Source organism: Falco rusticolus, chromosome 9 (genome assembly GCF_015220075.1).
Source record: "Falco rusticolus isolate bFalRus1 chromosome 9, bFalRus1.pri, whole genome shotgun sequence".
NCBI lineage: Eukaryota > Metazoa > Chordata > Aves > Falconiformes > Falconidae > Falco > Falco rusticolus.
Window position 1 is genome coordinate 23072508 of NC_051195.1, and position 19906 is coordinate 23092413.

General features: G+C 39.0%; 1 protein-coding gene across 3 annotated transcripts in view; it reads left to right on the plus strand.

The window, feature by feature from the left end:
* PTEN (phosphatase and tensin homolog) overlaps positions 1-19906 on the plus strand; it is a 49782-nt gene that overhangs the window by 15118 nt on the left and 14758 nt on the right. The window contains exons 2-6 of one of the 3 annotated variants that reach the window (XM_037399077.1): positions 954-1038; positions 4515-4559; positions 9727-9770; positions 13178-13416; positions 18897-19038. In XM_037399077.1, coding sequence (XP_037254974.1) covers positions 954-1038; positions 4515-4559; positions 9727-9770; positions 13178-13416; positions 18897-19038 — 555 coding nt within the window. Of the gene's footprint in view, positions 1-953; positions 1039-4514; positions 4560-9726; positions 9771-10665; positions 10806-13177; positions 13417-18896; positions 19039-19906 lie in introns of those variants that run through there. The other 2 variants (XM_037399079.1, XM_037399078.1) reach the window with 2 other exon arrangements.

The window sequence follows — 19906 nt, forward strand, 5'->3', positions numbered from 1 at the left end:
AATTCTTTACTACATCGGCTCTAGATGTAAACTTAAAATTTTCTTACTTGGCCTTTTTCCTTAGTGCTGTTTTGTTTTTACCAAGAGGTATTTTGCCTAAGTTCTTTATCTCAGGCTGCTTTTGGCGAGTGAATTACAGGCAGTTCAGTATAAGAATCTGGAGTATTTTTCCAGAAGTGGGGAATTTTTAATAACCAAGATACATAATCCTTTTTGGATCTGTACATTCCCTTGTATTGCAATATATTACATTTAGGCATGCAGGGCTACCTTAGCAGCTTCTGTAGTGGTCTGTTAAATAGGAATCGTGTAAAGTGATAAAACTGTCAGTGTTTATGTAGCCTTGCTAAGGCTTGCATGCCTGGAATGTGCTTTTTTCGCTTGTTTTGCTGTTTTGTGCGATACATCTATTTTGGGGTCACTGGGGATTTGAACATGGTTTTTAATTTGGAACATCTTGCAATTTAGTCACACAAGACTATTTTAATAGTTTCCTGTTGGATTTAATATGCCACTCAGACTGTAGAGGCAGACCACTGTGTAGCACCTATGTGATTGTAGTGAGGCAATGTATGACAGAAGTGGATTACTTGACTCTTGCTTTTCTAGTGGATTGCCTTCCTAAAGGATCTTGGCCATCAGCTGCCCAGTAGCATAGACTTCTATTAAGTTACGTGTTTGAGATTAAGCAGATTTCTGTTACAGTGGCAGTAGTCCAAGTACTGTCTTTTCAAAAGTTTCCCTCCTGATTCTCCCCCACCCCCATTTTCTCTCAGCTTTTATGGAAAAGATCCCTTATTACTGCATATATAAAGCTGAATTGCTCACATATGGGAGTCAGTTGGAGTTGTTGCTCTGACTTGGGTACAGCTATAAATTTGATAAATGTCCATTTAATACTATTGTAGAAATTTCACATGCTTTACAAATGTTTCCATAACTGGCATATTCAGATATTTATCCAAACATAATTGCTATGGGTTTTCCTGCGGAGAGGCTTGAAGGAGTATACCGGAACAACATTGATGATGTAGTAAGGTAAGTTTTATTTTTCTTTTCCTTAACTTACTTTTGTAAATCTTAAATATGCTTTTCTGTACTCATTTATGTTCTGCTGAGGAAAGGATGTATGTTCGGATTCATAGAAATGGCAAGATTTTTGGATCTCATAAATGTTGCCTTGTTAGCTTTCCTGAAAAATGTTGGAAACAACGAAAATGATAGTTTCTAGAGTTCTAGGCCAGGCTGCTGTTCTGAGTTGATCTCAAATGCATATAATCTGCTCTTTAGTGTGAAAAAAAATTACTTCAGTAAATTCTGTTGGCGTAAAAGGAGATTCTTTACTTTTAGAAAGATGTCAGTTCATGTCTCTGCTCAGTGTTGAGTTTCCTTGCATAGCTGATGACATTTCAAAATATGTTTGCCTGTATCATTTCTTCAGTCGATAAATGAAATGCTTGATAAGTTAATTTTCATTTAAAGTAGTAAATATAGGTAACTTTAAAGGCTTTTTTATATGGCTGTGTTCAATAATTGTGGATAAGGATAAAAATCAGCTAAAATTTGTCATTGCTGGTGATGCTTTATAGCACATCTTGTAAAAAAAAAAAAAAAACAACAAACTGAAAACCAGACAACCTACAGGTTGTCATTTTTAATGCCAAATAATCTAATTACTCTGTTCTACTGGATACAGCTGTGGAAGGTGTATTTAGTGTTTCAGGAGCATTGCTGTGACTTGTTTAGTCGGCATCCTACCTGGAGAATGTGGTTTGAGATGTTGCATTAAAAACTAAGCAGAAACTGCCAAATATTAGTGTTTTTAAGACCTTAAGTTCTGATTTTAAGTTGTGTGATGCTCTTGAGAACTTGGGCGTTTGAGGTCCTAAGTTCAGTAGCTCTCCAGGAGACTTGGTGTTTGGGGATGGGGGGGATAATGCAGTAAGGGGCATGGTTATGCAGTGAAGTTAAAGTAGGTGTATCTGGGCAAGAAAGTGCTGCTCCCAGGTTTGAGATGCCACAGAAAGTTTCTCACGGTTGTGGGCAGGCAGAATTAGCACTGCTTGAATTTCACTGGTAGCTGTTTGCATCCAGGTTTGTACAGAAATGAGTTGAGACGGCTCCTTAGTTCCCACACTGGGAGGAATCATAACCCTCAACTCAGAGTCAGTTGTCTGGAGGCAGTGACCCTGCTCAGCTGCAGTTAGCTTCAGCCGAGTTCGAGGGGGTTTCAGTTTTGCATGTTTAACGGTCCTGTTGAAGCTCACTATCCATGAATAGTACTGAAAACGTCAGAGGCTGCATTTGAGCAGGCTTGCAAAAGTGACCTTGTTCTGTCATGTGGTAGTGAGAAGTCGCTTTTCCAGAGCTGGTTGTATCAGCGAGGTTCAGCATGGCAATCTGTAATTGCTCTCATACAATGTGTATGTCTGCTAGAATTGTTAAGAGGTGTGAAGTTGTGTTTTCTAGTTGTATCATTGCACACAGCTTCCTCACAAGAAAAACCTTTTGCTGTCCTTTTGGGACAGTTAAAGGCTGTCCCACAAACTCAGACTATCTTGCCATCTTTCTTCACCAGCAGTCAGAGCCACCTTTTCATTAAGTTAATGTGTGCATTGCATCTGCCATGTGAAATATGTGGACCCTGATGGACTCCACCTTTGGAAATTGTAGGACAGGGGCAAAGGCAGGGCTTTGAATAAATGACGTGGGAATAATTCAAATAAATAGGCAGTAGCCTTTGAAGGCCCTCTTCCATTCACAGCCTTTATTTCAGTTACTTTTGTATGAAGGAAAATAAATTTTATTGGTTAAGTATGTAGGTATGTGAAAATTAGACTTTTGAAAGGGGATGACTATGTAATTATTAAGTTGTCCATAAACACTCAGATCAAAAGGAGTGGTGATCACCTAAAACTGTAATCAACCAAATTAAGATATGGAGAGATGTAAATCAAGTGCCTGTTTGGAACTGGATGCTAAAGTAGTGTTGTTTGTTGCCTCCTATTTTTAAACGAGAATAATGCACAAATTGTCATCATGCAGCATTCTGCACATCGCAATCAGGAGGTTCTCATCTGCTCCTGTCGTCTTTTTATTGTGGAATTCTTCTCAAAAAGCTTTTTATGCAGAAGTTCAACATGTTTGAGCTCTGGAACAATTGGTATTGAGCCAGGATATGCCAGTGGGCTTTTTCTGAATAGCTAGTATCCTGACAAATGTAATGCTAATATTGTATGAGATGTACGACCTGGACTGCTGGCTGTTTCCTATGACTGATGCTTTGAGAGGTTTTGGCTGGAATTTTGTCCTTTGAAAATACCTGTATGAAGACTTATACTGAGCTTTGTGGCTATTCCTGGCAGAAGCAGAGTCAGCTCTCCTTGCTGTCCCATGTGTTTTGCACAAGCAGGGACATCTCCTGAAACAAATCGCCATGTCCACAATCTTCCTTAATCTCTCAAACTCTGCCAACAGGGGCACAAGTGGGAGTCATGAAATATTTTTGCCAATGAAATTGGAATCTCATACTCAATGCTGCACAAGGAGCATTCACATCTGTTCCTATTTTAATGCATTGGTTTAACCACAAAGTTCTTCTAGGTTCTTCTGGAATATTATGACTGATAACCAGAGCTTGTTTTTGCTTGAGCTTTCCAGGATTTTAGCAGCTAGTGTTTCTTTTCAATTTGAACAGCATGTTCTGTCATGGCTAATTAAATTCCTTCTGGCTGATGTGCAGATACACACTGTTGATGATGTTAAGTGTAAACATTTGTATGTTATTTCTTCTTGAACATTGCCAGGTGACACATCATATATAATCATGGCAATTTTGATGAATCATGTTTGCAGTTTGGCTCTCTGAGGCTTGTATGTGAAGTTTTTGTTACAAAATGAGCATGAAAATGATATGAATGTGAAAAAGTGTAGTGGTCTTGCTCCTTCTTTCTGAACTCAGAATATAATCAGGCACTGTCCTCAGACTTCAGTAGCAAATAATGGCCATTTAAAAAAAATGGTATTAAAATAAATTATTCTGGTTGTTCTAACAGAAATATGAATGTTATTTTAACTGCTTTTTTTCATGGGAAATACCACTGTGGTAAAGTGTTTTGCATAGATGATCAAATTGGAAGTAAGTGCTTAAAGATACTTTGTATAATCCATGCTTTCTGCTTTAAAAATAAACTACCCTTCCTCAACTTAATATATGGATGTGCAGGTATCTTAAAAATCAGCACAGATTGGACCATAACATACATATTTCAGTTGCAGGTCAGATCTTGGTGGCCTCCATTGCGTAAGTAGCCTTATTCATACTACTGCATTATTTGTATGAGTGAGGTTTGCAACATGCTGCCTCCTTGACTTTGAGGTACTGTAGGGCCAGCTGGGACTTGGAATGCAGAACTGCACATGCTGGATGGTACTTTAATGATGCTGTAAAATAAGGTCAACATTATTGCAGTGTAATTAATACATGCCTTTTTTTTTTTTTTTTCCTACTTAAGGTTTTTGGATTCAAAGCATAAAAACCATTACAAGATATACAATCTGTAAGTATGCTCCTGTAGATGTATTTTCCAAAATAATGATTTCTAAAAATAGCTTAGGAGTGAAAGTGGCTTGTTACTGTACTGAAGCAGAGCTAGAGATGTTTTGCACATTTCTTAAAACAATTAAGCCTGATTGAGAGTACTATTACTTCATTTAGTTGAGCTGAGTGAGGTTAAATGAAATGCTGGTGTGTATGCATATTACTTGAAAGCTTTTAAATGACTTGGCATCTATCCCATCTGGAGCTTGTACCATGTGATTAAAAAGTGAAAAGTAATTCACAGCAGGCTTTCTGTTAATGTATTAATGTCTGCAGTGAAGAAATTGCCAAATGAGTATTTTCCTGTTGGTGTTTTTTTATTTTTTAATCAAACTGTATTGGTACCCAGGTTCTGTTTGCTTCCTCACTTTTCTTGACTGTCCCTGTTTATTACTTTGAAAAAGCTGTTGCAGCAATTGGTAATGTGATGGTTTCTCACTTTTGTAAGTGTAATGTTTTCCTCTGAAAATTTAGTTACGCAGAAAGCTGTTCTTGTTACTGAAGGGATTTTTTTTGTTGTTCTGATCATCTTTATATGTTAGCTTAAACTAATTTCATTTGTATAAATGATTTGGTGATGTCAGCTGATGTTGAAAAGTAGGTCATGGCTTTCCTACCCCTCATTTTTTCCCAGAAATTTAAGTTGAAGATTTATTGATCTCTGAGATGTTACAGCTTTTTTCTTTTAAAATGAAAGTTTCTAAATATCTGCAATTAATGGAAAAAATAATACTGTAGTATGGAAATCTGGGCAATGCATTTGCATTTTAATATGTCAGTCTTCAAAAACAAGTATTAGAAGTATGCCTCTAAATTACTTGAAGGATTATGCACCAAGCAACTCTTACTTCCTGATGTTGGAGTGAAGTGATACTAGAAGCTGAGAAACGGTATACTGGTTATTGAAGTTGTCTGTAAAGCCTGGGGTAGGACAGAATAGAAAAATATACATAAATAAAATGTATTAAAATAAACCCATTGGACACTTTTTGTACAGTTCAGTAACAAAATTTTCTCTAGCTTAGAAGCTCTTCAGAATGTTAGCCTTTTATAAATACTGTCTTGGTGGCACTTAAGGGCGGAAAGGACAGTGCTTCCTAGAATAGCTGATAGCTCCTTCTGTGTGTAGAGGCAGTTCCCTGAAGAGGTAACTTTCTGGATATCTTCCTTTGAAGTCTTCTGGAGCTCAGCACTAAAAATCTGTATCATGTAAAATCTAACTACTGTGGTTTTATTAGGGCCCCCTGAAGCCTCCTGACAGCTTCTGCTTTTGTTTTGGGAGCAAGGCAAAGCAGAACAGGACAGATATAACGTAGTTTCCTCCTGCTTCTTGGGGCTGGGTTCAGCTGTTAGATTCTGTGAAGTGTGACTCTGGTATCACTTAACAGGATCAGGGTTTGCTGAGCAGCCTGATACTGAGCTGGTTGTTTCAAATTGGCTTGAGAGGTGACAGGTAAAAACAATATGTTGCTGTGTGTAAACTTGTAGGTCAGAAAGTAAGAGTTTAGTAAGACTTCTGTGCATCTTAGCAAGTAGCTCCTCTGGGAGGTGGTACTTGAAAAGCTTCCACTTCGCTGTCTGCTAGCAACCTCATTTTACTTCAGAAAAAAAGCAAAAATCAATCCCCCAACCCTACACAGGAACAACTTTAAAGTTTTTAAGTGAGAACTGTGAAGAGACAAGCATGTTTGATGTTTAGTTTGCTGATACATGTGCTTTCAATTGCGGAAAGAACTTGTCCAGGTGTGCCAAACGTTTTTGTCTTCAAGTTCTTCACATGAAAAATGTAACTTTTCAGTTTTCAGCGCAAGAACACCCCATGGATTTTCCTTGTTGCTAACTTCAAATGCAAGTGAAACTTCTTAAAATTACTATATTCACCCTCAGATGAAAACTTTTGCAAGATAAAACATTCTTTTAAAATGCATGGGTTTTCTTCTTCCCCAAAACATGGATCAGTTGCAAATGAAGATTCAAGTGATAACTGCACAGCTTGGAAAGCATAACTTTTAAACTGTGTATCTCTGGCTAGAGAGGCCAGGTTGTCTCTTCATTTTTGTGCAGGCAAAATTTATACACACATTAAGTACATAAATGCCATTAGGTGAATTGTTGCAGTGTTTGGTCATGAGATGGGGAAGAAATTGCAGCCTTCAGGTATTTTGAACAGCATCTCTTTAGATGAAGCTGATCCTTTGTAAACTATTGTGTGTGCTTAAAAGAAGGGAGGTGGGAGTTCAGAGGAGTTATGTACTTACGTTCAGAATTCTTTCAAACACTGTCATGGGGTTTAAGTTCCCTTAAGGTAGTTGTTACATGGAGTTGATAATAGTGTGTGTGTTGAGCAATTTTATTTAAAAGGATTTGGAGACATTTTTCTGAACTGATGTTTAAATGAGGTCAGTTATGCCTCATCCTTGAATTTTGGCTTTAACTTCCCAGTGAATGTTTGAGCAATCAATTTCTTTTTGTTCCTTGTTAGTGTTGGTTTTCGCATGTGTACCTTTAACCCTTTGCTGTTTCTTCAGTATTCTTTATTTTAATATATTCTTCCACTTTCATCTCCTAACTTCACATACTACCAAATAGTTACCTCCCCTATTGTAGTAATCTCAATTTTCAGTATATTTCTTTTAACTGTCCAACAGTCAGCTAATTAAAGGAAGGAACTGTAATGAACAATGTGGATTTTATCTGCATACTTTCTGTAGCTCTGTGTGCATGGTATTGGGCTTTGGCATAGACTGCTGTCTTTTTGGTAGCCTGTAGTCCTGTTGTCAGTGGGGTTATGGTTATGATCAGAAAGGTGCCTGGCAGGCAGTACTTAGGATCTAGGTTGCTTTAAACTAGCTTTAATCATAAGGAGGATTAAAAGAACGATGCCAGCTCACTCCCCACCCCCAAAATCCAAAAAAACCCTGTTCGGGTTTCATCTGGCAATCTGACCGTATTACAAGTCTAACGGTGTTTAAGGAAAAACAAATGTATTTTAAATGTTAGGCAATGGAAGCATCCCCCAAAGTGTGTGTCAGTGGGATCTCTGCTGCAGATAAGTGTTTCATGTAATGAAATGAGGGTGTATTTTGTACAGCCGTGTCTGGAGCTCTGCATTTGCTGTGTACAGCTCCTGTAAGAGGGCATAAGGAGTGACATGGCTATGTTCTGTGCTCAGTTTCTATCCTTGGTGTCAACAAAACTATTTTCTATCCCTTATGGTATTCTACTTGACACTCTGAAGCTTAAAAATTTGAAGGTTTTTTTGCCCATAGGTGACTTTTTAAGATGTTTTGAACACTTTCATCTCTTGATACACCTTTAAACTGGGTGTTTCTTTAAAAGGAAGAAGGAGACTTCGGTGAATAAGATGCTTTGTGCTAACTGCTTTGCTTCCTAGCAGACTCAACTTCCGAAGTCCAGATGCTGACTAGCTTATAACAGGCTTTGCCCAGCATGACTGATGGCTGCTCCAGGCATGGTGACCCCATCTTGGGTGTACATACTGTGTCTAACATTTTTTTTCTCAAAGGTTCGGGTGCAGATAATGATTTTTTGAGTCCCATCAGCCAGCTTAACCTGCACTGTTTCACTTCTGACCTAGAGAAAGTATCAGCAATGTGATCAGAGCTCTGAAAACTGCCAGACTTTTCCCTGGCAGAGGCTAGAGTTGAGAAGGCTCTGGAATTCAGAGAAAGGGAAGTGCTGAGTGCGTGTGCAACCCCAGCAGACCTGCCTGTCCCTGGTGTACAAGTCTCGTGAACAAAGCTCAATGAAGCATGTGAGGCTCCAGTTATGTGCAACAGTCATACAAGTAGGAGCCTCAAAGTTTGCATGTCTGAAAGTGTCAGGTATGCTCCATGTGGCTCCTAAGGCGGCAGTCATAACATGCCTATTAAAGAAATACAAATTCATACCAGTCCTGAAACTGGTGTTGGTATCTGAACCCTATCAAGAGTACAGGTTCTAATCAGAACAGAAAATCTACATGTGTTTTGTCTACTGAAATGACTGTCAATCACTGTCTCAACCTGGAGTCCTGTTGTTCTGAGGCAAGATTGTTCTTGTTTTCGTTTCTGAACTGCATTTTTGCTTCTGTTATGTAGGGGTGCATCATTTTACCTGCAGAGAGCAACTCCAAGGAAAATTATGGAGGGCATCCACTTCATGCCTTCTTTCCCCTTACCCCCAATATCTGGTCTAGCTTGTTTCCTTGGAGCATGCCACTTTGGCTGTATTAGAGCCCTACTGATTGGATTGTTTATATCTGGTCGCTGATGTTTGTCTCTAGGCAAGTCATCCTCCAAGACTAATTCAGTCTTGGTTTGCTGTGCTACTGGCTAGCTAGAGTGGGTCTCTTAGAGTGGTGAGATAGACATAGATGCAGCTCCAGAGTCTTCAGAAATGTGCTATTTTCCAGGGTCTGTGAGGGGAAAACTAGGTGATTGGCATTTTGGTGGGGTTTTTTTTCCAGAGTTCACCAAATTTCAAGAACAAATGCCAAGTTGAAGAGAAGTATCACAATATCTGCTTGATACAAGTGATCTGCACTGTAATACTTGGTGGTGCTTCCAGTTGCCTGTGGTGGTCTTGTGGTCCTGTAATTGGACGAAGAACGCTTGCTTGGGTTGCACTGTCTAAGGGTCCTTGAAATGTCCTTGTGTGATCCCCATCACCCCTAGTACCCATGTTGTTGTTGAGGTGTCTTGACATGTGTTTTGAGTTCCGAGTGAGTTGGATGAATGTCATAGCTGTATACTCTTCACGTGTTTGTGTGGGATCATAAAGCTGCTCATGTGGCTAGAGTTGTTAATACAGTATTAAAAAGTAATAATGGATGCATTCACACAAGTAATGTGATACACTGAGACTCTCACTGCCTAAAAACATACTGATGGACTACAATTACCATACGGCAGTTTTTCAGTAAAATAACTGATATTTTAGTGAGCAACTTCATACATTTGCAAGAAGACAGCTTTTCTGGATGTAACTTGTAGCTGTAGTTTTAAACGATAAAGATGATGGGTATGTATGATTTTCCCATATGTTGATTTGTATGTTCCAAGGTGTGACAGATGTTGGGAGTGTCTCAGACTTGTCTTGAACTCTTATATATTTTTCTTTTTTAGATGTGCTGAAAGACATTATGACACCGCCAAATTTAATTGCAGAGGTACGTTTTTACTGTCTAATATGTGTTCTCCTCTTTAAACTTCAGTGTTTCTGAATGAAGGTACAAAGAGGAGCTGGTGAATAGTAATGTAGGGGATTTGGGCACAAGGAATGATGTCAGATTGCTTTGAGTCATTGAAGAAACTTGCTATATTCTTGATGCTTTCAAAAAAGTACGTTCGTCACAGTTAACTAGATCAAGGTCTAATGAGGCAATCAAGTCTACGGTTGCAAGTTTTTGCAGAATGGGTTATATAGAAGTTTCTGTTCAATTCAGTTTGTAAACTTTCTGTAAAATTTAGATGTGAAGTGTAAGGAAGACTGATTTTTATGCAGAAGCATCACTTAGAATAAAAATGGAGAACGCTTAAGCCACTGTCACTATTCATATAAACTAGCTTTTTGAAGATCTGGAACAAAACTTCACTTGGTTTAAAAAAAGGAAATAAAAGATTTAATTCCTATGTGATGCCTCTTGAGATGAGTTGGTTCTTAGACACTACCAGAACCAGCAGGGAAACTTTTAGGGGCTCCTTTTGATCAGAGCCTTGGTGGGTGGAAACTGATGTGCCTGTTTTGTCAGTAATAACTCCCCGGGTAATAAATAAATATGGATTTACCTTTATTCTTTGTGCAGAGGAACATCTCTGTGCATGGTAGTAAAGCTTGTAGTTCCTCTTCATGCAGTACTTCAGAATGATTGGGTAGATAAGCAATACTTGTGTGTGCACAATTGCAGGAGATAATAAATCTCAGCCTTACTGGCTAATACTACATCATGGCAAGGGCTCAACTTCTTTTTTTTTTATTGTTGTTTTAAACCATCCTTCTAGTTGTAAAGGGGTTGTTTAGAACGTGACCAAAATGTAATTGGCTGCTTTAATGTCTGAATATAGAAGGACTGAAATTGTCATGTTGAAGTCATCTTCGCTTCTGATTTGCTCTTACGATGTTGAATGACAGTGTCCTGAAACCTCACTCAATACATACAAGCCAGAAAAAAAGTATTTTAAGATCTGCTTGAGCAATACTTGGGGTAAGAGGAGAAAAGACATAAATGAAAAGGGACGTGTTTCTAATATGTCCAGAACATGTGCTTGCTTTAATTTATGCTTTTTATTTCGGGGATGCTCAGATCCCTTAACTGTCAATCCCAGCCCAAAATGTTGTTTGTGACAGCACCTTTCATAGCTCTTCTGCAGAAGATGACTGTTACAGGGAGCTACATGTTGCATTTTTTCTTTTCATCCCTGAATTATTTACCTTAGATAACCAGATCGGTGACTCCAAACATCCCTTTGCAGACGAGAAACATTTCTACTCTAAAAATCTTCTGAAGTAAATTAATTTCAGAGGGAACTTCTAATTTGTACACTTAGCATGAAACACCATAGTAGTTCATTATTCAACTTGAATGCTCTTGCATCAAAATCAAATGTTGAAAGCTCTTCATCTTTGCATGCTAGCTTTCTGTCTGGGGTTTTTGCAGTTTCTGAAGTACTTCGATGCTGGAAATTGTCTTCTGCTTTGCCACAGGCTTTCCTCTTTGGTTTTTGTTTGGTTTTTTTTCTTCTCCTTTATGTGCTATGGGATTTTTCTTGCAATGTCTAGGAGCTTGGAGAGAGTAATCAGAACTGTTCTCCATACTGTGTGCTCCAGTGTTAGGAACCAAAAATCCATGGAGGATCTACACCCTTTCAAGGACCCATTCAAGATTGCGCAGCTTTATGTTTCCTGAGGTTGCTTTCTGATTCATAATCCCTCTGCACCATCGCAGGGCACCCATTTAATCTGCTCCTCATTCTATCTTTGAAGAAAATACTGCAAGGTTTGCCTTTGGTCCCAGATCTTGGAGAGCATCTTCAACATGCTGTTTCTAGCTGGGATTTTTCAGGCTGTTCTTTCAGGACTACTTTGTCTCTCCTTTTCACTGGAACCTTACTGGATGTAGTTAAGATAGACTCAGAGTTGTATGGACAAACTTGCGGCATCTCCTAACAGCTTCTTAGGGGTTTCTACATAAACTTCTCCTTCCATTTACATCTGCTGCAAAAAGTGACATCTCTGTAAGTTCACATAAAATGATCATTTGGGGAGTGTTTGGATCTTCCACGTGGAAGAATTTATTAGTGTGTGCTCATGTTCGTTAGCCTTTGCTGCTTCTTTAGCAAAGTTTATTCACTTTTATCAGGTTTCCCTATTTGGTCTTCTGGGAGATTAAGTGGGCGGTCTGTACTCTGAGTGAATAAACTGTCCTTGCGGATCCTGCCGAAAGGCTTTGGATTTGTGCTGCACAATTTAGCAGTTCCATAACTTCATCCCTCACTTCTGCTCTTTAAGTCCTTGGGGATTCATCAAAAGGAGTTTTGCATGTGTGATGAGAGTAGTACTTATGAAACGAGTACAAACACTAGCCAAAAAATGAAATGTATTCATTTTTAGACCAGAAAAGGAAATGGTGTTTCTAGCTGGGAATTTTTAAGTGAACCAGGGTTGTATTTATAAGATCCCAAGTCTGTTGATCAAGAATTGAGGCGCACTTCATAAAGTGCTGTTCTCCTGATGAAATTAATACAGCCTTATGTAATTCTGCCAGTTAGCGTGGCATTGTCTGTCATCTTATCTGAGGTGTTAGAGGTTTGGGGTTGAGTGCTTATCTCTGCTTACTGCTTATTTTTTGCTCTTTTGAGTTTTCTTTCATTTCCTGCATGCTTGCTTGAAATTCTTTCCATCTCTAGATGGAAAAAAAGTGTTTGTCTGCATATATATATATATCTGTATAAGAAAAGGGGCAACTTTGTTCAGTGGTTTGACTTTAAAACCCTGAAGTATTGCAAGTGCCTTACATGAGATTTCTTTTTCAATTACCATTTTTTAATGGGGAAATTGCAGGCTTTTGTTTCAAAAACAAAAACCCAGAAAATTTGTTTTGAGCAAATTCTGAGAGTTTATCCCTACCATAGACTCAAATGTGCCCAGAATTTTTCCAAAATTCCTGTTGTCTGATCAGTGACTGAGGTCTGGCCCTGTTTTCTCTCAGCAGGTAGTCTAATTATTGCTGGAGTAATGGGTTTTCACAAGGTTCTATTTTGTGCTAAAGCTCTCTTAAGTTCTAGAAAATTCATCCTGTAGGATGGTGGAGTCTGTGCAACTCAATAGTGCGGTGAAATTCTCTTCATGTAGCAGGATGCTTGCTTATGTATTACTAGAGGAGTGCCTGCAATGCATATAATATGCAGTACATTGCTGAATAATATTGGAATAAAAAAATTATGTATCTATATGTAAGACAGGGGGGTGTATTTAGAAAGTTAATTGTTTGCATGCGTGCCACAAAGTTGATCTGTCTAGTTGAGCTTGCTGTAATTTCCTTTTGAGATTTTGATAAATGACTACTTCTCATTGCAGTTGCACAGTACCCTTTTGAAGACCATAACCCACCACAGCTAGAGCTTATCAAACCTTTTTGTGAAGATCTTGACCAATGGCTAAGTGAAGATGACAATCATGTTGCAGCAATCCACTGTAAAGCTGGAAAGGGACGAACTGGTGTAATGATATGTGCATATTTGTTGCATCGAGGCAAGTTTTTAAAGGCTCAAGAAGCCCTAGATTTCTATGGGGAAGTAAGGACCAGAGACAAGAAGGTGAGCTCTTTTCTGTTCTACCTGTATACTTATGCTTTTCCTGCTCAAGTTCAATTTGAATAGTCAAGCTCTTGAAGAAATAATTTCCATCAGTTGTGATATCTGATTTGATTTAGCTTTAACATTATTGGATCAGTGCAGCTGTTATCAATGAAAAAGCTTACCTAAGCAGCAGTAGCAGTTAGTTGCAACACTAAAACAGTCTGGTTTTTTCGTGTCCTGTTCAAGAAGATCTGGACAGTTTATTTTAAATAGCTTTTTAAATAACATTCTGCTGTGTGTCTCATCAAATGGGCGGTTGATGAGTGAACTTTCTCATTCAGCATTTTCAGCCCAAATAAGAGGATTATTCCAGCTTGTTTTGCCTGAATGGATGAGTTGTTCATCTCCTCAGGTTCTCTTAACTTCTGTGGTGGTGTTTGGAGATATGTAGTCATTATAGTGCATATTACAGTTGAATATCCCTACTGGAAGAGTCTGTTTTTGGATGCCCCTTTTCAATAAAAGGGTAGTTAAGCCCAGACATTGGCTACCTCAGAGCCTGCTTCATGAAGGGCTGCCATTGAGTTTCTTCTACTTCTCCTGAGGAGAAATGGGAGGATCTCATTTCAGATAAATGGTCATGGCTACAAGAGCTTTCTGTTAAGACCTTGTTAGTGGTACAGACAGACTTAGTAGTACTGTATGTTGGACCTTTCTGGCATGGTTATGCCTTGTTAATGGGCATTGAACCTCCTTACTTGAAAGCCTCTCCAATTATAATGTGTGACTTACAGGGTCACTTCAGCAAGCTTTCCTGCTCATCTTCCGTCATTTCCTTGTGTATGGTGGAAGAGCAGCCCAGCGGATCATCCCAGCAGGGCAGTTTGAACCTACTCAAGTACAGACTCCTCTCTATCCCTGTAATATTTGCATAAAGTATTAATTTCACAGTGTGTAGACCTATAGTAAGCAGAGCTTCATGTTTGAGGGCTTGTGAGAGCCAAGTGTCACATACAGAATTTTAGAATTTGGCTGTTCATTCATTGGAAGGAGCAAATAACTATTTAGTTTGCTCTCTTTTACAAGACGGAGCTGTTATTGCATGTACTACTGAGAAGGTAGTTGTGGTGTAGTACTGGAATGGAGACATTGTCGGGGTTTCCCATCAAAAAGTTGTGGCTTTTGGTAAGAGTGAATGATAGTGAATAGGAATGAGCTGTGTGATGAATAAACAGTGTAGATTACTTCTACTGATAAAGATTATCTAAAGAGCTGGATAAAATACAGTGAAAACTACAAAATTTGATTTAACAAATCTGTGGTGAAGCATGTTGTAGCTGTTTCCCTTTTGTAAAAAAAGGGTAGTAGTTCTGCATGTTAGTGTGTTGAGGGTAAGGTCAGTTAGGTGTTCATCAGTACCCCAGTGGTACTCTGGCATGTTTGAGTTAAGGGAGAGCTTAGTAAACAGGAATAGTGAGAGCCTTGTTTAGCTTCACTGTAAATATTGTCTGTAACCAGCAACTTTGTTTTGGTTTTCATGTCTTTGCTGGAAGAGTTGATTTCCACATACACACACACACCCCAGCTTCACTTGAGCATGGTTATCTTTATGTGGACAGTGGGCAGCATGTGATTCGCATAATCCTTAAAGTAGTGTTTATAGACAGGTATGTCAATGCAAGTTCTAGGAGCGTTTTCTTCCCTCGTGGTCTGTATTTCAGTCTTATATGTCAAGTGCTGCTCTCTGATTTGACACTTCACCAAACCTTTATATAACTGACTTCCTGAACTCAAAGTAAATGAGGCATCAAAAGAGCTGTTTGCACCTAGGGACAGGAAAGTGCCTTTTTTTTTGTTGTTGTTGCTGGACCAACACGTGTATGATGAAGGAAAATTGGCTTTAATTAGGTACCATATTTTCTTCATTTAAAGCAAGCACAAGGTGTGCATTTTGTGTATAGCTGCTCAGAATAGTGTAGCTAAAATTGTTGTTGCCATGAATATGCATAGCAAACTGATTCTTGAGAGGGCTTAGTCCGTGCCGGCAGGAAGTGTGAGTCTGATTGCAAGAGGAAGTATGACTAATTGGTCAAGAGAACAACCTCAAGTACTTCTGTAGCAAGCCTTTCCCAAGTGCCTGCTGGAAGAAGCTTCATGGAGGCCTTTGCAACATTAAGTGAGAGTTGTAGTTGCAGCTGACAGTTGCTAGATACTCTGTTAGTGTACTGTTGTCCTGGGAAAGGTAGTGGGGAATAAGGCACAGCACAACTGAGTCTACAAGTCTGTCTATGACCAAAAACTGTTGGGTTTTGGTTGGTTGTTGTCTCCCCCCTGCCACCAAGCTGCCTTCTTTTGACTTCTGTAACTCATCATAGCAGGGGGTGGGTGGGGGATGGGGACGGATGTGACGGGATGACTTTTTCAGAAGGAAGGAATGATAAAGATTAGAAAGTATTGGCTAAACAGTTGTGTCTATCAGTCACCACAGTGGCAGTAGAACAGGACTGATTTCTGTTTTCTCTTTGAACCAAGGGAGACCAACTGTTTGCTGAAGTTGGATAAGGAACTGTAATTGTCCAGCTTGTTTACTGAGGTAGGGGAGAAGTAAACCCCCAAAAAAGTCTTCTAAAAAAGCTGCTGCTGCCACTGTTTGAAATGTTTAGCTTAGCACCTGTTTTTTCCTTAAGATGGACACAGAAATACTGTTGTGATGACAAAGACTGACAACTTACCTTTCTGCAGCTGGAGAGGTCTTTATTCCTGCTTCTGCCTTGAAGGGTTTTATGGTGATGATTAGACTTGGAAGGAAGCAATCTAATCAACAGATAGGTATCAGCTGGGAACAACTATTCAAGTGCCTGAGCTGGAAATGATCTATTCAGGAGTGTTTTTTGACTGTTATACCATTGTATTTTTAGGAACAGCTCCTAATAGTGGTGTAACTGAACAGGAAATAGAAACCAATTATTTTGTGCGAGGAAGTCTCAGAATGACGCTGAGCAGGGTTGATATCTAGTGTCTGATGTGTCAGAGCTGATCAGTTGTGATGCCCGTTTGTTCGACATACTCGGGTGGCAACCTCAGCTAAACCTGATGCCCTAAGCCTAGTCTGAGGCTGCAGCTTCAACATTACTCTCACAGTAGGGCATGTTATTAAAGTGCATGTGGGAATATTGCTTCCAAAAATGCTTGTTCTTCATAATCCTGCCTGTGCTACATTGAGGAGAACCAGGAGCAGTACCTGATATCTTTGGTGATCTCTACACAGCTCCGCAGTACCCTGTAAAACTCTGGGATAGGGACTAGAGAAGTTATCTATTGTCCATTTAAAAAATGATGGTGGGGATAGATGGGAACTGTAAGGTGCTTGAGGAGAAAATACTTAAACTACTTCCCTTTTCTTTACTCTTCTTGAGTAAAAGTAAGTGGGGGTTGATTTTACCTCTTGGAATATTAGCTTGTTATGAAAATGTTGTGCTTTGAAATCAGACCTTTGGAAAATTGAGAACTTTCTGTTCTGTTTCAGTGTGGCTGGTTCTTAGGTTCTCAGGGTAAAGGCTATGTCTCCAGGGAGAAAAAAATCTCTGGCTGGAGGGGATAAAACTGCCCTCCTGGCTGAGAACTGGTTTTGCTTTGAGATTGACTATCACTTTATATAGCCACAAAAGTGACTGTCTTCCCTTCATTCTTGTCAAAGCTCTGGCTGTCCTGGTAAGGCGTGTTTCTCTGTAGGGTGCATGCTTTATGGCATGAAGAAGCTATGAGCAGAGAAGGATTTGTTTTTTCCTTACCTGCATAGTTTTCTTCTGATTGGCAGCATTGGTAAATTACTGATGGTTTTCTCTGAAGCTGGGATTTTCTCAGTCATGATGCTCAGATCCCAGGAAGGCAAACTTCAAAGCCGGCTTAAGAAGTGGGTCTGGTTAACTATTGGGATGACATCTAAACAAAAAACGTGGTCATTGTAGAAGGTTACTTAAGAAAGTCATTGTAAAAGTGCTGTAGGGGAAAGTCTTTTGTGTGATTTAGAAACAACTGAAGTGTTAGGGAGACATAATTACCAACATTTTTTTTAAAAAAATAATTGCAGAAAGTGAATATTTTCATGTGTGCAGAACAGGTGCTTACTAAATTAAAACTACTCTGGCACTTTCAGCTTATAGCTGTTTTAAGGTGAAGCAGGTATTAAAACTGTTTATAGCAATGCTGTGCTGTAGGTTTTGTGACCAAAATGATCATAGATTCTTACATGAAAACCTCTTATCTCCAGTTTATTGCAATGTCCCATTTAGTTTTAATATGGAAGTTTACTTACTGATGTGTTGCAAGTACTGTGGGTTGTTATAAGCTGTGTAATGTGTTTTCTAGGAAATGAAATTATTTCTCATTTCTATCCCTTTTGCTTGGAAATATTAGCTATAAGAGCTTTAAAACTGTTTCCTTCCTTGAAATTTAAGTTGATTTAAAATCAGTAATAAAAGTGTTCTTTGTTCAAAGCAAGTGTTTACTTCAGTTATAATTCAACTGAGAAATGCTTCATTTAACAGTCTGGGCTATTGAGCCTATATTAATGAAACTTTCTACTTTTGTTTTTGTGAAAACCGTTCAGAAGGGCATTTTTTTAGTAGAAGGTAGTGTCAGTCTTGAGTACAATGATACTGACAAACAGGATTAGAATCATTTGACTTAAACTGCTGTTGAAATGTAACTCCTGTATTGGTGCTTAAAAATTAGAGTATGTTCAAGGTGCCTCCTGCTTAACATCTGATGCGTGCCCCCCCCCCCCCCCCGCCCCTGCCCCCCCCAAAAAAAGGCAGCAGCATGAAACAGTTTTTTAAATGAACCTCAGTGTGTTTGAGGTGTTTGTCTTTAAGATATGGAAAAAATCTGCATTTTTTTGCCTCATTGCTTGAGATGGATGTTTGGAGATACATACTAAAGTAACTGGAAAACCAGTGTCCTGCTTCTGTGCTGGGTACTGGTCGGTAATTAATTGCTTGGTGTTGGATAATGTGTGCAGACAGCTTCCTTTTAAATGCTCTGCAGGACAAGTGCAAGAGATGTGGACACGTGTCTAGAGAAAAGGAGAATGTGTGCAGAGGCAGTCCTTTGGTTTGGAGGTGGATTATGTCTTTGCTTGTCCCTAAGGTGCCCAGAATAGTCCATAATGAAGAAGTTGTTGAGGGTTGGCATGAGTTACTGTATTGAATACCCACATGGATGGGTTTCTGTGCAGTGTAGAGAGAAGCGCATCACTCGCCTGCTTTCTAGATACAGCCTGCTTATATGCTTTACTTTGTCTGCCCGTCTCCAGTGTAGCTGCTGCAGAGGTATACTCAGCTTAAATCACAATGGTTTATTCCAGGTGCTACAGCTACCTTTTCATTCATGGGTTTTTTTGCTTTTTAGTTATACTCGGAGGTAATGGGCAGGACCTGTATTAGTGATGCTAATAAATGGTCTTGATGGTTTTTGATGTTTGTTTTCCCTCTGTTTAGGGAGTAACAATTCCCAGTCAGAGACGCTATGTGTACTACTATAGCTACCTGTTAAAGAATCACCTTGATTACAGACCAGTGGCACTGCTGTTTCACAAGATGATGTTTGAAACAATTCCCATGTTCAGCAGCGGAACTTGCAGTAAGTACTCAGCAACCCCTTTAACCTCCGTTAGCTCTTGTAAGGAAACACATCAGCCTCTGAACTTGGTTTGGTTATGTGACGGCTACCATTCTGTTACATGACACGAAAAGCTGCACATCTTGATAGAGAAGATCATACTTAAACACTTCATGTTCCAAAATCTGCTGGGTTAGCGTGGTCTATTGCTGGCATCCTCCCAGGTGTATTACGTTGAGGTCTGTGAAGGACTCATAGTTGTCTCACCACAGTTTTAAACTGGGAAGCATTGAGCTGGTTTGAAGATAAGTGATGCCATATATGTATTTGGGGTTTTGCTCCTTATTTCATAAAAAAAGCCTTTTTTTTCTTTATGTAGCAACTTCTGGGAAACATGAATTGCTGAAAAACACTTGCTTAATGGTGTGTTGGCTTCAAATGCAGCAACATCATTCTTCCCATGATGTTTAAAAAAGAATAAATCAGTTCAACTGGGTAAATACCTAACTAATTCTGGAAGTTTTCTTTATATGGAGGCTTATAAAGTATTAATAAACCTGTAAACAAATAATCTGGTTTGTTGATACACATTGTGTTAGTAAGGAACAGCAGATTCCTTGAAACTCTGAGGTATAAATAGAAATTCACTTCTGTCCTTCTGTGGGCTGCATTACAGGGCAGTAACTGCCTAGTGTTTTCATTTTTTGTTAGTGGAAAAAGTCTATAATGGTTTTGCTATGGGCATTACTGCAATGTGTAATTAATTGCAGTGCCTCCTGTGGCTTTGATAAAAATTGCACTATTAATATTGTAAAACAGTACCTGAACATGTAATGCACATGAAAAACAATCAAGCAACTTGTTAGGCTAGCTGTATTTACAGGAGGAG